General features: G+C 40.3%; 1 protein-coding gene across 2 annotated transcripts; it reads right to left on the reverse strand.

The window, feature by feature from the left end:
• Positions 1 to 4206: 4206 nt before the first annotated feature.
• ENPP5 (ectonucleotide pyrophosphatase/phosphodiesterase family member 5) lies at positions 4207 to 15809 on the reverse strand. 2 transcript variants are annotated; one of them, XM_038554237.1, is made up of 4 exons: positions 15656 to 15809; positions 12237 to 13100; positions 10557 to 10733; positions 4207 to 6756 (listed from the first exon to the last, which is right to left on the reverse strand). In XM_038554237.1, the coding sequence occupies exons 2-4, from the start codon at positions 13063 to 13065 to the stop codon at positions 6329 to 6331; spliced, it is 1434 nt and encodes a 477-aa protein (XP_038410165.1). In that variant the 5' UTR covers positions 13066 to 13100; positions 15656 to 15809; the 3' UTR covers positions 4207 to 6328. The 2 variants fall into 2 exon arrangements, with proteins under 2 accessions (XP_038410165.1, XP_038410166.1); XM_038554238.1 differs by having other exon boundaries at positions 12237 to 12989; positions 15656 to 15802.
• Positions 15810 to 17949: the final 2140 nt, after the last annotated feature.

A 17949-nucleotide genomic window follows, 5' to 3' on the forward strand; every position in this document is an offset into this window, starting at 1 on the left:
GCCCCGGGATCGAGTCCCACATTGGGCTCCCTGCATGGAGCCTGCTTCTCCCTCTGCCTGTGTCTCTACCTTTCTCTCTGTTTCTCATGAATAAATAAATAAAATCTAAAAAAAAAAAAAATCTAAATAGCCTTATTTTACATCTATCACAAAAAATAAGTTGTTATCAAAAACATCCCCACAGAGAAAACTTGCAACTTGCAATCAGGTTTCACTGATTAATTGTATCACACATTTAAGGAGGAAATGATTTTACCCAAAGTCTTAAAAAGAAGAAAGGAACATATCCAAACTGGTTTTATGAGGCCAGTATAACACTGGTACCAAAATCTGACAAAGATCTTAAAACTATGGAAAAAATTCTCTATGAACAAAAATTCTTTAACTAAATACCTAATTGAGTTTAGCAGCATTTCAAAAGGAAAATACACATAAACAAGTGGAATTAATCTCAGAAGTGCAACCTTAGTTTGATATTTGAAAATCAGTTTTATCCTTTGCATTAATAAGAAAAAAAGGAAAACAAATTCATGTTAATAAATGTGGAAAAGCATTTACCAAAATTCAACACCTATTTATTATTTAAAAAAAAAAACCCACCTCACCAAATCTGGAAGAGAAGAGAACTTCAAACCAATATGTATGCCATAAGCCTCCAGAAACTATCCTACTGAATCATAATATAATATCACAATATTGTGAACATACAGCTAAAATACTGAAAGATGAAATAATGTTTTTCACCTAAAGTCAGGAACAAGGCAACGCTGTCTACTATGATCACTTTCTTTTTTAATTTCTTTTTTTTAAATTTTTTATTTATTTATGATAGTCACACAGAGAGAGAGAGAGAGAGAGAGAGGCAGAGACATAGGCAGAGGGAGAAGCAGGCTCCATGCACCTGGAGCCCAACGTGGGATTCGATCCCGGGTCTCCAGGATCGCACCCTGGGCCAAAGGTAGGTGCCAAACCGCTGCGCCACCCAGGGATCCCATCTTTTTTTTAATTTCTTTTTTTTTTTTAATTTTTATTTGATCACTTTCATTTAACATTGCACTGGGGGTGCCAGCAATTCAATAAGCAAGAAAAATGAATCGTATAATAATTAAAAAAATGTTAAAACTGTCATATCCACAGATGACATGATTACATGCAGAGGAAAGCCAAAGGAATCAGACAAACTAGAAGCTTACCAAAATTGCTGGATATATATGGTCAATATATAAAAGTCAAGTGTATTTCTATATATCATCAGAAAATTTATAACTGGTATCATACTGGTATCAACAAGCATGAAATATCTTGGCATAAGTCTAACAAAATTCATAAAGAATTTTGCACAGGAAATTATAGCATCGAGAAGACTTAAGAAAGATCAAAATAGAAGGCTGTATCATGTTTATAAGTTGAAAGATTCAACATTGTAAAGACATCAATTCTCCTCAAATTGGTCATTGCATCCAAGTGATTCCAGCAGAGATTTATTTATTTATTATGGAATTGTATAAGTTGACCCAAATTCATGCAAAAGTGCAAAGGGCCAAGAATATCTTAAAAAAGAGAAAACGATAGGAGTTACTCTATCAGAAGTCAAGAACTATCATAAAGTTGTAATGATTAAGTCAGCATGGTGTTGACACAAGGATTGACAAATAGATGAACGGAATTGCTGACCTTGGCTAAAATGAAGGATCCATACACATGTAGGTGTATCTGACATCTCTCGTGTCTCAAATCCACTCAGCTCACTCCTTACCTCCAATTTCATCCTGGCACAGACATAAGGCATTGGGTGCCTATGAAGTCATATTTGGCACTTGCACATGCACTATCCAGAAGTTCGTAGAGTTAATACCTATGCAACCACCCTTAACGGGGGGCTGGGTTTGGGGGCATGGAGGTGGGTTGGAAGCTAATGGATAAATGTTTTGCTTCCCTCTTGCATTCCTCAGGCAGACAGTTCTGAGATTTATAAGTCTTCTTTGAAGATGCTGCAGGATTGAGTGACAATCAATCATGATGGTGGCCAAACCTCTGACTTATGTCTGTATAGGCTCTTCTGCATCTCTTTCACTCCCTGTTCTTCACTCTCATTTCTTGTAATCAATTCATGCAAAAGTTGCCTGTGTCTCAGACTCTGCTTTTGGGAAAGCCTAGCCTAACTAGTAGATTTAAAGAATATATCCAACAAAAATGTGTACATATATATGCCAAAAGACATGTAAAAGAATACTGATAGCAGCATTATTCATAGTAACATCTAACTGGAAATGACCCAAATATCCAAAATTCCAAAAATGAGAATACATAAATAAGACTGTGGTATATTCATATAGTGTCATTCCATCAAGCAATGAAAATAAAGCAGTGATACACACAAGAACATGGATGAATCTCATATAATCTTGAGTGAAAAACAAACAAACATAAAAGTGTATCATATTGGCACATCCGGGTGGCTCAGTTGGCTAGGCATCTGCCTTTGGCTCTGACCATGATCGGAGAGTCCGGAGATGGAGCCCTGTGCCTCCCATTGGGCTCCCTGCTCAGCGGGGAATCTGCTTCTCCCTCCTTTCCCTCCTTCCCCCTTTCCGCTAGGACACACTCTCTCTTTCTCAAATAAATAAATGAAATCTTAAAAAAAAAAGTATATCATTTGATCATTTAGATAATTTAAAATAGGGGAAGCTATTCTATTGCATTCCAAGTCAGGATAGGATTGCCTTCAGTGGGAGGGAGACAGGAACGATTGGGAAGAGAACTGAGCATCTTTCTGGAGTGCTGGTTATATTTTTTCTCTCTCCTCTAAAGTGACAGGTACATGGATTTATTCACTTTCTGATAATTGGCCGCATTTACGCTTTGTACACCTTTGAGTACGTTTTACTTCAACGAAATTAAAATAACTACCAATATATTATTACAAAGCAATGAACAAGCAAGAACTTGGGAAAATTAGAAAATAGGACTTTTAACATGTAAAAAATTAAAAGAGCTATGGCTCAGAAGATGAAGTATCTCGAGTGGTCTAACGGCCACAGAGTTGGAAAATATTAAAGGAGACAAAAAATCAACCAAGTCAGAGGTTTCAGCATTCAACTGACATGGATGCCGAAGAGGGTAAACAGAAATCGGACAAAAGGAAGTTATAACTAAAATGAACTAGGAGAATTGGCTTTAATGAAAAAGAGATATGAACCTTTCAAATAAAAAGGCCTTTGAATGACAAGGGGAATATCTTAGCGACTGTAAAGTTTCAGAGAACTGAGAGTTTTAAAACAAATGTTATGGAGGTGGAAGGGGAGTGGGCATAAATTGGCATAAGACTTCTCAATAGCAATCCTGAAGGAAGAAATGGAATGCTATCAAGAGAGATATGAATCTATTTTCTTGTACAGCTTCTCACTTTTCCAGGAGCCTAATGTTTTTGTTTTGCATCCCCTGCCTATCTTGGACTGAATTGTGTCCCCTTAACATTCATTATGTTGAAGTCCTGTCCCCCAGGGTGCATCAGGATAACTGATCCTGGGCCTTGCTTCCAGCTGGCATTTATGAGTGCAATGCATGTCATTTCACAGCTGTCAAGGGACCCTGTTAAGTCGGGGGTAGAAGGGTCCCTAAGATCCTTCCTGGCTCTAGGATTCTCTGGTCTGTCCCCCTTAGTCCATGAACAGCTGGAAAAACTTAACAACTCAAAAACCTAGTATCTTCACGAGACTTTCTAGAGATAATAGATTCTTGTAAGAAACTGAAGTTAATAGGATCCTAGTTTTACCTGAAGAGGTCAGAGCATTTTGAAAATAGTTTTAGATTTACATGCCAGGTGGCAAAGGGAGAAGAAATCTCAAAACATTCACTGAAGGCGACAAATCTTATCAATTAATAGATTGTACAAAACAGTTGATGTTGTTCAGCAAAAATGGCAGCGTGAGGTGGGGACTCCATTCTTCAGACCTTTAAAAAATTTTCACCTACCATTAGCAAGATTAGCTAGCCTAAATTTTATTTCTATTTGCTAATTTGCATTCAGTGCATACAAAGTTTGACCATGCAGATATGCAGGTAAAACAACAAAAAAGCTATCAAGGTATGATGAATGACTAGATTTCCCATCAAAGTTTAAAATTTTACTTTCCTTCAGGTAAACTCTCCTGCTGACATTTTACAGGAGAAGTATGTGTAAATAAAAGAAACCATTCAATAATCCAATATTCAGATCAGAATTTTAATGATTTCATCAATGGTACAGCATTTACTTTCTTCTTACCACTAAGGCAATTCTAAAATGAACTTAATGCAACAATTTTTAAATGTACAGACAGCATGTGAACAACTCTGCTTTTATTTATTTATTTATTTATTTATTTATTTTTTTCAACTCTGCTTTTAAACAGACCAATTTCGTCTTTCAGTGATTATATTGGCATCTCAGTCATGCTGCTAAGTTCACAGCTACACAGCAAGCCAACGTGAATGGCTGCCGATTCTAAAATGTCTAATTCAGAGTTCAGACTTCTGGGGGAGTTTGCCATCTACCATCTAATTTCTCAGCTCTTTAATGTCAGTACACGTCCAGGGATCCCATTCTATTTGATTAAGAGGCTTTGTAATGAAATGAGAATTAAGTGCTAATCTTCTTTATTGCTATTACCATTTTAAAAATAATTCATTCACTTTATTTTAGGAAGTCCTTAAGTTCAACTATATTTTTGAAGGTAAAAATAGTTTTGTTCTTTATATCTGCTTTATCCTATCTCTATAGAATACTTATACCGTTTTACCTACTCATTAGCCCGTGGATGCATTCATATACACAAAATCACAGTATCATCTGTGGGCCATCTCTCTATAAACTGGTTTTGTTTTGTTTCTTCAAAGAAAGCTTTTCTTTCCAGGATTTTCTCTTTTCCTTTAATAAATGACAGGTAAATCCTAGGTCTCCCCAACCTGACTACTTCAAAGATCTGAAGCACAGCTTTGGTGGTTGAAATAAAGGAGACCAAGCAGATGTGTTTGTGAACCTGATTTCACTGAGCAGCCAGTGAGTGGGTATCCAAATATTTCATGAAATGAGGCTAGGATCTCAGCTCCTCTTGTTTCAATCCTGTCCAGATCCTGAACATTTGTTCCCCCTGAGAACTATTTCCCTGGTTTCTGCCATCAAGCACCCTTTAGCACTGCTCTGGGGACAGTATGAACGTACCAGACATTGTCCCACCTAATTTTCTTTCCCTAGCTCTGCACAGCCCTTGCGGATTGAGTGGCCTGTGTTTTACCTAACACAGCTTGTTATCCCTTGCAACTCTGGATCTGGAAACACTCAAGTCTTAGGGATGCTTGTGCTCTTACTACATGTTACCAGAAAGAAAACCAACGTTGATGTACCTAATGTGATTTTTAATGTGATTAAAAGTGATTTAGTTTTCAAAGAAGCAAATAATTACAGAACAAGAACAAAAACTTATTGCTGGGATGGTCTCCAATCTCTTCTGTTCAGAGCAGGCCAGTGCTGGACTACGTGGGAAGGACACAGATATTTCGGGGTCTTCATTATTATAGGATCAGAATGACTCGTCAGAAAATAGCAATAATGAATTTCATGACAGAAATGAAATGTTTAGATGGAATGTATGTTTAGATGGAATCTGTCAGTATTGAAATTTTTTTTTTTTTTTTTTTTTAGGAAAAATAAAACAAAAACTCATGTCTTTTAAAAAGAAGCACAGAAAGGAATGCCCAGATACATCTGCTTTTGGGAATGCATCTCTCACAATTCAATGGACAAGGGTTGTTGCATTTAATCTCCAACAGTTTTGACTTTCTTTTTGCACTCCTGGTTTAAGGAGAGATATTTCTACATTTTTCAGGAATTATTAGAAAATTCACCCAGTTCAAATAAGTAACAAGTATTCTGGGATGTGGGCAGAGAAAAATTGGTCTTTTTCAACCAAAGTAGAAGATATAATTGTCAGTAAAGTGCATTTCACATAAAGATACCCATTAGAAGAGTAATTTAAAGTGCAATATATATGATATTTTAAATAGTGCAAAGTTGCTAAATATATACATTATATGCGCCATATCCAAATAAAGCAGGATTTTATCTACCCCTAAGAGAGAATAACAGAATCATACTTCCCCATTTTAATCCTTTGTAGGTAAGTATATTTGGTCCATGTGTATGCTTTTGGTGTGTGTGTGTGTGTGTATATGTGTGTGGCTGTGCCTGTATATAACTCCTTAAAGATCTGTGCAAATGTCTAAAACTGGTTTCCTAGAATTTGAAACCTTTAAACACTGAAATAAATACACAATCTCCAAAGTAGCATTAGGCTTGTAATAATGGTTGAGCTATTTCAGCCTGTATATCTGGTAAGGCAGGTATCTGACTGCGAATTAAATGTTTAATGAAGATTATAAAAAATACAATCACCAAAATGCTGCCAAGAGACACCCCTAGGAAATAAGCATATGACTCCTCGTGCTCATCTTCTCCGGGCTTGACACTACTATGGAGGAGTGTAGGATTTGGTGTGTAAGGAGTTGGTCTTGGGGTTGCTGAAGTGAGCAGATCCTGGACATTCCTGAATGATCCATTGTGTGGCATGCCCGTGACATTGAGGAGGTGACAGAGAAGTGGGTACAGATCTGTGGAGTTCATGGCTTCTTTTGTGAAATTCTTTCTGAAGGCAGGACCGTGGGCTAAAAATATTGGATGCATTTCGGCTAACGCATTATCATAACCGTGGTTGCCTACTGGAAAGATAAAATGAATAAATAAGTTAGCCAACCAGATGGCATTAAGATGAAAATAACTGTTGGATCATCCAATTCTGAATTTAAATGCAAAGTTTAACAAAGTCATCTTTATAATTTTTTTAAAAGATTTTATTTATTTATGTATGATAGTCACAGAGAGAGAAAGAGGCACAGAGACACAGGCAGAGGGAGAAGCAGGCTCCATACAGGGAGCCCGATGCGGGACTCGATCCCGGGTCTCCAGGATCGCACCCTGGGCCAAAGGCAGGCGACAAACTGCTGCGCCACCCAGGGATCCCTAACAAAGTCATCTTTTAAAAGAAAACAATCTTTTATGAGCAATCTTTGTTGTTGTCAACATCACTATTCATTTTAGAAAGTGAAAAGGCAAATTGATCACAAATCTTTCTAACAGCAGAGGAGGAGGGGTAGAGAGTAGTGCTGAACCAAGTCAGGGGAAAATGAAAGTGGGTATTTTGGATTTTGTTTTTTTTTTTATTTTTTTGGTGGCAGGTAAACTAATAATCAGCAAATATTTTAGGTACCTACTTTGTTACAATTATGTTCTTTTTTTAAAAAAGATTTTTATTTATTTATTTATTCATGAGAGACACACAGAGAGAGTCAGAGACACAGGCAGAGGGAGGAGAAGCAGGCTCTCCGCGGGGAGCCTGATGCAAGACTCGATCCCAGGATTCCAGGATCATGATCTGAGCCAAAGGCAGATGCTCAACCACTGAGCCACCCAGGCATCCCATTATGTTCTAATGATAAAGGGATAAAGGTGGTCTGTCAAAAAGACAATAAATTCATAATTACCAATAAAAGGGGAGACACAGTAAAGACGAAAGATCCCATAAAAATCAAACTCCTAGCAACAGCTACAATCCACTATAGAAAGATAAAGGTCAGGACTTTGGGGTAAAATCTTACACTGGTGGTTCAGATCAAAATAAATTTAGCACTTTGTGCTAAAAATAAAGTAAAAGGTTTAGAAGTCTTCTGATTTATCAAGAGATATAATATTGAAGGATGAAAACTCCTGTAAAAAATTGCATTTTATTTTATTATTATTATTATTTTAAAGATTTTATTTATTTATTCATGAGAGACAGAGAGAGACAGGCAAAGGGAGAAGCAGGCTCCATGCAGGCGCCCAATGTGGGATTTGATCCCAGACCCTGGAATCATGCCCTGAGTCAAAGGCAGATGCTCAACCGCTTAGCCACCCAGGCATCCCTATTTTATTATTTTTTAAGTAGGCTCTGTGTCCAGTGTGGAGCCCAGTGTAGGACTCTAACAAATGAACCTGAGATCAAGATCTGAGTTCAAGAGTCAAGTCACTTAACTGACGACTGTACCACCCAGGCACCCTACAGGGAACATATTTTGAGAACCACTGCTTTTGGACATTAGGACTTCATTCTTTTTTGAAAGTCAGATTGAGAAGGAACATACTGGGATCCCTGGGTGGCGCAGCGGTTTAGCGCCTGCCTTTGGCCCAGGGCGCGATCCTGGAGACCCAGGATCGAATCCCACGTCAGTCTCCCGGTGCATGGAGCCTGCTTCTCCCTCTGCCTATGTCTCTGCCTCTCTCTCTCTCTCTGTGTGACTATCATAAATAAAAAAAAAAAAAAAAAAAAAAAAAAAAAAAGAGAAGGAACATACTGGCCAATACTTAACTATTTGTTGAAGAAATAATTATTTCATATATTTATTTGTTGAATAAATAATTATTACTATTTTTTTGAATAAATAATTATGTTGAATATAACATAAATAGGAGCATTAAGGTTTTTTCTTTCTTTCTTTTTTTTTTTTTTTTTGCATTAAGGTTTTCTATCAAAAACAGGTGTGACCAATCTCTTGTGTAATTGTGGTTCACCAGACCAAAATTTCAAGAGACCCTCTTAGATTTACATTAACTGTAAAGTACAAATCTCCTCAGAGATAGCAGTCCTTTTTTGAGCAACCCCTCTAACATAAGAGCTATCCGGACGATACAAGAGAATCTGAACATATGAAGGCAGCGATTATTCTCATGGCCAAAGAAATTATCTTTGAAAGAAATTACTTTTAAAGGCTTTCATAAAACAACTCCCCTGGTGTGAGTAAATATTGGCTGACAGATCATTATCTGTATGTAAAACTGGTTTTAAGAACCAGAAACCATGCTGGTATACATCTGCCACTATGACTCCTGTATGTACTACAAATGCCATGGTCAGGCAATTGGTTTTCTTTTGGTCAACAAATATGATAGGAACCCAATTCTACCTGAAGGGACATTTCTGCACATCTCTTACATAGATCAAGGGTCAAGGACGAAAAAAGCATTCCTAAGTAGTTTTGGTACAATGTGGTTCCTTCACTATCCAAGTAACAGAGGAGAAACAACTTCCAGCTGAACTGATCAGTAGTCATATCAATATCTATGTCAACCAGAAAAGCAGAATCCATGTAAGGTGGTCCAACAGAGGGAATTTCATATGGGGACTGGTTATAAAAGTGCTAAGGGATGAGAAGCACCATGGGATGGCAAGGTTACCCAGTGATTAGGAACAATGGGAACCTCGTATGGCCCCTTGGCCCCCTACAGCTGGATGGACAGAAGGGAAGAGGTGGTGTTACCAGAGCCCCAAAACCAGGGCTTCCCAGTAGGAGCTGAGACTGTAGAGAGAGAACGTCCAGAGGGAGCTGGGATCGCAGAGGAAATGAAGTCACCATTAAAGACACAGCCTAAGATAGAGAATGAGTGGGACAAATCTCCTGGCTTCTTCCAAACTCCTGCAAGTCTCTTCTATTGGCCAAACCTAACTAGAAACCAGCTCACAAAGGAGCCTAGGAAATTTAGTCTGTGGAAGTCAGTCCATGGGAATGCAGAGCAGAACAGGGAATGGGTGGGGAGTTGAAGAGCAAGTATACACGTGATGAGCCCATTAAAGATGAGGAAAACCCTGTGGATGGCTTTTCCATTTGACTAACTTGTTAGAAGCTACATAAGAGGTAATTATACATTTAAGGATAGCAGAAAGCTCCTTATTTTTTTTTTTAAGATTTTATTTATTTATTCGAGAGAGAGAGAGAGAGAGAGAAGCAGAGACACAGGCAGAGTGAGAAGCAGGCTCCATGCAGGAAGCCTGACGTGGGACTCGATCCCGGGCCTCCAGGATCACGTCCTGGGCTGAAGGCAGGCGCTTAACCACTGAGCCACCCAGGGATCCCAGAAAGCTCCTTATGTTGCATGTCTGAATTTCAAATGGGATTTCCATTATATTTATAATGAATTTGGTGGCAATGTCTTCAAAATTATGTCACTAGGCATTAAAAAAATACATTTTGATATATGATCATCCATGCCATGTGTAGTTCTCTTTGGAAATATTTCCAAGGTATAAAACAAAGTCGGCCTATATTTGGTAGAGCCAGAAGGGCAGAAGAACCTAGAAAGCTAGCAATTTTAAATAAAAATAGAGATTAAGTTAATATGAAATCAGAACATAAAACAGATGCAGAAAATCATTCAATTTACAAATTTCCAATTATGTTTTTCTCAGGAGCATGATGGCTGTTAATTAGCAGTATATGTATACTTTGCATATCTTTGGTCTGATAACTTCCAGAAAAATAAAGGTTTAGGGGCTAACCTCTTTTTAAAGTCCCAAGGATCCCTGATTTGCTATTACTGTAGGTCACCAGTTAGTTATTTGATTAGTCACTACACTGCTGTATTACCCACAGCCTCCACTCTAACAAACAATGACGCAGAATGGGAAGAAACAGTGTAACGTACTCACACAGAAAATTATCTGTCTTATTCTGTAAAATATACCACCCTTCGTCAGCCACTGCTAGGATGGGTTGAATTCGATGGTTGTACTTGTAATGCCATCTTTCTGGAATCTCTTCTTTTTTGTAAACAGTAAGATTAGGATGAGCACGAGCTAGTGCTTCATAGACTTCATCAAATTTACCTAAAAGAGGAGCGATACGGAGATATGCTCAGAACAAGGCACTCACTGTTGACAATCAAAAAACCATCCTGGCAAAAGAGGCCAATGAATATTTCTTCCTTCCTGACACCCCACTGAGGTAAGGCACCAGGGGGCAAGCATAGGGAAATATAGCCAGATACTTGAAAACTTACCCCGCGCCCCCCAGGAAAGAATCTTGAGGGGGAAACAGAAATGATTAATCCTCTGCTGCAAGTAAATTCACTTTACAGAATTGAGCAGACATTATATGGAACTAGAAATCTCTATTCTAAAGACTTAACTACATACACTTCAACACACACACACACACACACATGCACGCACACATGCACACACCCCAATTGGTGGCACTAAGTAAAACGTCTCCCCAAAGGAAAACAAAGAGCTAAGTTCTGACAGTTGTGAGTGCAGAGAGAGAATCTCTGGAGGGTGACGCAGCCCTTGAGAGAGGACATCCTGGTGATGGAATGCAGCTTGTAAAACGGAAAGTTTTTCTAAAGCCCTGGAGGTGTGGCAAAAGTACTCCCTGTAATTTCAAATGCAGTGAACCTGGGCACTGTCTTTAATCCTTTTCTTGTTTTTCAAATCCATTTGTTGGGACTTCCTCCCTGCCTCCCAACCCCCAACACGGGACATATTCCAATTTTATAAGGAAAAGTTAATGTGATTTTCTCAAACAACAAAAAACTTGTTATTTTATACTGAATTTGTTCAAAAGTTTGTGTTCAGGTGCACAGTTTCATATGATCTTCTTAATTCCCTTGTGAGGGATATAAGGTTCTTTTGTGAGGTATTCAGCTTTTCAAAATCTGTTCTCTCATTTGATATCCAAATTAACAGTAAACACTGATAAAATAGAAGTCAGAAGTCTGAGTATTGCTCTGTGCTTCCTTTGTGATCTGGGGAGGTTAAACCTGAGCTTGCTCACCTGTCTTTAAAACAGAAGTAACACTTAGGTGACCAGGTTGTTATGAGGCTTTGAGGAAAGGTTTGTAAGAAGTTCAACATATTATTACTTCCTCTATTTATAGACAAGAAAAATAAATCTTCAGATTGATCAATGCTTTCTCCTTCCTATACTGCTTAATAGGGATTAAGCAGGTCCTACAAAAGGAACCACAGAAGGCTAAATTTCAGGTTTCCATAAAATCACTGGAATTGCATGCAAATTCTGTATTTTTCTTTCCATCTCAATTTTTCTAGAAAGGAGGCTGTAGCTTTCATCATATTTGGTGGTTCCAAAATGGTTAAATCCATCTGCCATAGATATAGAAAGAGCATCAATTTCAATATTCTTGGGAAAAGTGAAAAATTATATGCTGAGAAATGAGATTTTCTCTTTTCAAAGTCTAAGGATTAAACCCTAGAATATTACCATGACACAGGCAAGCATACTCTGAAGGCACAGAAGCAAAAACTCCCACTGAATTGTGTTGGGCACACCCGGCCCCAGCCCCAAACCAACACTCAGTTCAGACTTACCTTCTTTTGGCAAGATGGCTGCTACTGGAGATTGGTCAATCAGGATATAGTGGTCTTTATCCACATACTGATCAAGTTCTATTATCCTTTCCTCAGAACACTGGGTCATTCCATGATCACTTGTGATGATTAGGTTCAGGATGTTCCACAGCTTTTCCTTTTTCAGCATTTGTATGAGATATCCCAACTTGTTGTCAATATCCGAAATGACAGGCCCCATGAGTGGACTCTCAGGTCCCAAATGGTGGCCCATATCATCGGGATCTTCCCAGTAAAGAAGACCGAGATTTATGGGCTCTTTGGACGTAAACCATTCAATAATCTTGGCAACTCTATCTTCAAATGAAACAGACTCATTGTAAGGCATATAGTGCGTAGGAAAGCTATTATGTATTTTTACATCTGCTCCAGGCCACATGGCTGCACCACTAGAATGTCCTGCCCTCTGATTTGTGATCCATATTGGCGTTGCTTCTTCCCAAAACTCAGAATCATAAATAGTCATGTTATCCAAGGAGAAAGATTTATTCAAAATAGGGTCAAACATGTCATTTGCAACAATCCCATGATTCTCTGCAAAGAGGCCAGTTACCAAAGTATAATGGTTAGGGTAGGTCTTTGTAATAAAAATATTAGTGACTTGCTTCACATGAACACCATACTTCATAACATAATGAAAATGGGGTGTTGGAACTCTGTATAAATAATCCCAACGGAATCCATCAAATGAAACCAGTAGAACCTTTTGCTGGTCTGGTTGGAGAGAAAATGTAATCGAGAGTATTAATGCAGCAAGTATGAAGGATACCCAGAGGAGTTTTGAAGTCATTTTCAAAGTATTTGATCAGCTCAGTGTAAGATAATCTGTATAAAAAACATGTAGAAATTATTGACAATTTTGTGTGTGCATCTTACACAAAACTGACAGTGATTGTACAGTAATCCCAGTTATATCATAAATCATAGCCTGGAAGAATTATGTTGCTCCATCTTAAACAAGAGACCCGGGGCTACTTGCACAATAAAGCTAAACAGTTTTGTTGCATTTTAGAAACTGTTACTCTCCAAGAATTTATCAAAACATTTCTCAAAGTAATTATTTAACCCCTCAAATATCACTTTAAAATATGATATAATTTACTTTTAAGAAAAACAAAAACTTTTCAGAAACTTTTGCAGGAAACTCAGACTTCTGACTTCTCTCAATAAAGTTGATATAGTCAAGTTAGTATCTATGAATGTTTTGTCATTATGATTAGACCAACTACAGGAATCTAGAAACAAGGAATACCATTAGCTAATCCAATAATAATGCTTTAAAAAAACCCATATACACCTCTATTTTTCTTTTTTTTTAAAGATTTTATTTATTTATTCATGACAGACAGAGAGAGACAGGCAGAGGGAGAAGCAGGCTCCATGCAGTGAGCCTGATGTGGGACTCGATCCCAGGTCTCCAGGATCACGCCTTGGGGTGAAGGCAGGTGCTCAACCGCTGAGCCACCCAGGGATCCCCATACACCTCTATTTTTCAAAGCCAAGGCTTATATTTGGTTCATCACAGTTAGGGATGTTATTCAAGAAAAGAGAAAACAGATGAACTTCGTTTTCTGAAGTGACATAAAATTTGACACTCAAATATAAATGTGAAATGTACTCTACATTCACTTATTTCATAATTCAAGCACAGCCTTCCTAAGCTAAGACAAGTTTCTGTATAAACAGCAACATAATCCTGAAATTTGGTGTTGGCTTTCTTTCTGAAAAATGAAATTTGTCCATATTTAATCTTAGTGATATGTGTGGGAAAAGCACCTGCCAGGATTAAACACTTCTTTTCGATCAAGGCTGTTGGTTGGTTGGTTGGTTGGTTGGTTGGTTGGTTGTTTTTTTTAAAATCTGCACATACTTTTTTTTTTTTGCACATACTTTTAAAAAGCTTTTATTCTATTCAAGAAAGCTAACAAAAGGCAATATGGATAAACAACATATATGTAAATTTTGTGAGCTCTCATTGGGCTTGCAAATCAAGCAAGGATTTTTGGTTCTCTCTTTTTCTTGTCCATTCTTGCATGCAGGTATTTATAAGCCCACCAAAACTTGGATCTAGCCACACTTCTGTGCCAAGAAATCTCCTGAATTCAGCTTTTGACACCTTTCTATTTTGAATATGCTGAAGATATATTTCAAACCTCAAAACCAGATACTTGCTCTATTATAGGTACAGGTAAGTAAAAACTGCTTGGCGTGCTTGCTTGGCTTTCAGATGCAGTAATTTTTAACTATGATTTCACCATACCTAGAACGTTACTTAAACTGAAATTGGGTTAGGTACTGGCCTCCAGAGAATGGTTCAAAAATCAAATTCAAAAACTATTTCTCGGGGATCCCTGGGTGGCTCAGCGGTTAAGCGCCTGCCTTCGGCCCAGGGCGTGATCCTGGAGGCTGGGGATCGAGTCCCATGTCAGGCTTCCTGCGTGGAGCCTGCTTCTCCCTCTGCCTGTGTCTCTGCCTCTGTCTCTCTCTGTGTCTCTCATGAATAAGTCTTTAAAAAAAAAAACCAAAACTATTTCTCAAGCCGCAATAACGTTTCCAATTCTGGAAGGAACATTTAAAAATCAGTTCCTATAAGGAACTCCAGCTATATTTACTAACATCTGGCTGAGGATGCTAACAGCATGTTTCCCCTTTATCCCCCCTCTCCTTCACCTTCCTAACACAAGGAAAGCTGCTATGAAACGACTATCATTTAAGGCTATAAATAAATAAATAAATAAATAACTAAATAAATAAATGCAACTACACGAAACACCTGATTGGCCTCTAAGTAAATCAATTTAGCAACTGTGGTAAGTTAGGAAGGAACTGCTTTCCCGGACAAAAGAAAAGAAACGTAAGCTAGGTGTGCTGTCTACAGCTTTGGAATGTTTGGTTAAGAAGAATCAGCATTAAAAAAAAAAAAGAAGAAGAAGAAGAAGAGGAAGAGGAAGCATCAGCATTATCACAGCGATGACAGGAAGCAACCAACCGCGAGGTGGGGGTGGGGATGGAGGAAAGATCCGCTCCCGCTGTTCCCCAGGCACAAAGCGCTGCACAGCGCGGAGGCACCCCGGTCCCGCCCAGACCCAGCCCAGACCCCCGCGCTGCCTGCCGGCTTCCCCGCCCCTCCGCCCCGGCCGCCTCGGGAACCCGGAGGGGCGCCAAGGAGCAGTCGGGCGCCCCGAGGCCCAGACGTCGAGGTCGAAGGGGCTTGGGGCCCACGTCCCGTCGCCATCCGCGCCCGGCCCCTGGGAAGGGTCCGCGGGTCGCAGCCCTCCCGCCCGCCGCCGCCGGCAGGTGCCCGCACCCAGTGCGCGGCGCGCGTGTGCCAAGGGTCCGATGGGTCCCCGGGAGGCAAGCACCCGCGCCCCGGCTCTTACCCTCGCAGCGATCCCGACGGCCCGCAGGGGCTTCGGACCACAGGTCGGAGAGTCGGGAGGGGGCAGCCGGGGAGGCGGCGGAGGCGCGGGCGGCTCACCTGCACGGGGCCCGGGCGCCGAGCACCTGACCGGCACCGCCCCCGGCCGCAGGGCCCGCCTCTGGCCGCCTATGGGCCGGGCGGGGCCTGCCGAACCCGAGCCCGGCTCCAGGAGTCGCCGCAGCGCCTGCCAGTCAGGGGCCGGCGGGGGGCGGGGGGCGGGAGGGCGCAGGGGCCCATCGGTGGGAGCAGAGGGTCGAGGGTGACCCCGGGGCGCCGAGGTCCCCGCTCTGCGGGCTCACGCTCCCCCCTGCCGTGTGGCCTTTCCTGGCCAGGCGGTTGCGTTGCAGTCGGTGATGCAGAAACATTATAAAGCGCTACCCCCCGTGGTTTGGCAACACTCCCCTGTTTTGAGTCAAAGTATTTTTATTTTCTTATCTGATTTCTCAAGGTTTTGTTTTTGTTATTCTGTTGTGGGTTTTTTTGTTTGTTTGTTTGTTTTTTGGGTTTTTTTGGATCAAACATCGGTGACTCCATACCCTGGGCTTTGCTCTGAGGGACGCTTGAGCGCCCCCCCAGAAAGTCGATGGGACAATGACATTTTAACTCTTTTATTGGTTGGCGTGACCTGCTTTATCTCAGAAAAATCTGATTCGGAAGGGTTCCGCAGCCCCGATGTTGCAGGTTCTGCAGCACAAGCCCCCGGTTGTTGCAGCATGAGGTCTCTGTGGCACCTGAAACTGCTCCAAGTCAACCAAGCCAGGTTCAGCGTTAGGTTACTTTGCACAGGGCCAGAGGCTGGCCAGCTACTCTGATGGTTTCACCTAGACTACAGACTGCTTCCAGTCGTTTCCACATGTGCAATCCGACCACCAACATCAGGTCTCATTTCTCTCTCAGGAGGGCATGTTTGTCAATTTGATCGCAACTACATTTACCATAGATTGTAACAGTGAACTTGAGCTCCTCTGGAAAGATTTGTCCATCTACAGCGTCCCCTGACCTAATTTTGACCACCCTCAATGGAAAACAATATGTGCTTGGTTTAGTTCACAATTTAAGTGTCAACGTTTGATTAGCCCATAAAACAAAGCAAAACCAGTGGCTTTGACTCCTCCCTGGAGCTCCTGTTCCCTAGCTCCCTGTCTAGTGTACTGGAACTGTAATTTGAATAGACATTCTTGCTGATATTTAAACAAGGCAAACATTTTGGTCATCATTTTTTTCCCCTCTCTCTCAAGTTCTTGTGGAAGGACAGCCCCTACCCCAATCTCTCCCTTCTGATTGCATTGTACCACCCCAAAGGGCATCTGGGCACTCTTCCATGACCTTTTATTTGTGGTACTTGAGTTTATGGTTTCCCACACATGTGGGGTAGGGATGAGAGAGGCTGGTTTCTGTGTTTAGCCAGACCCAGTGATAGTAAAGTTGTACAGTTTGTTCTAAGTTCCTTAAGCTCTGTCCTTTGAAATTGCCAAAGCCTGGAACGGGGTAGTCCAATATTATAAGTCCTTGTCCCCCCAAATAGGCCAACCCTGTGTTCTCCCAGACACTCAAAGAACAGTGCATGCTGACTAGCAAGCAGGTGGAGTGAAAACAAGACTTATGCGGGTCACTGAGCAATTTTGGACTCTGTTCAGGTGATGACCCCGGGACTTACTCTGCAAACATTTTTATAGAATGCATGATTGTGTTTACCAGCTACCCCAGTGAAGTAGGTACGGTATAGCAGTGAACCATAGCACACAGTGTGGAAAATGACTCAGGAGGGGCTCGGTGAGTGCTAGAGACTCTTCCCAGATCTCCATATAATGACATGTAGGTTTTGACTGATAAGCTTGTTGTATATCTCATGTCACTAATGGAGAAAAAAATCAAGCTCTAATAGTACAGATAAAGGAATGATTGTAAAAACATGGAATTCCTGCTTAAACATCTGTACCAGGTCTTGTGCCCTATTGCCTCAACTTCTGTCCTGTTGTACGAACTACTCAGCAAATCAAGGTAGCGTAAGCCACAACCTGTTATTGACTGATTATTCCTTTATTTTATGTAATTGAATCAATATAATCATTATTGTGCTAGTAATATATTTCTGAGTAATGGGAGTACCAGAAAAAGCAACCTCTTTCATGAGGTTTGGAGTGGGGATGGGGTCCCTCTGCCTACCTAAGGAAGTCTAATAGGGGTTTGAGGGCTGGATTCTTTTCTCTGTCTTTTTTTTTTTTTTTTTACAGATTTTATTTATTTATTCAT

Source organism: Canis lupus, chromosome 12 (assembly GCF_011100685.1).
Source record: "Canis lupus familiaris isolate Mischka breed German Shepherd chromosome 12, alternate assembly UU_Cfam_GSD_1.0, whole genome shotgun sequence".
Lineage (NCBI taxonomy): Eukaryota > Metazoa > Chordata > Mammalia > Carnivora > Canidae > Canis > Canis lupus.

Coding starts and splice junctions, on each gene's coding strand:
- ENPP5 (XM_038554237.1), bottom strand. CDS start 13,065: ATGACTTCAAAACTCCTCTGGGTATCCTTCATACTTGCTGCATTAATA. Junction 10,734..12,236: donor AGCCATCTTGCCAAAAGAAG/GTAAGTCTGAAC, acceptor CTCCTCTTTTAG/GTAAATTTGATGAAGTCTAT. Junction 6,757..10,556: donor TAAGACAGATAATTTTCTGT/GTGAGTACGTTA, acceptor TTATCTTTCCAG/TAGGCAACCACGGTTATGAT.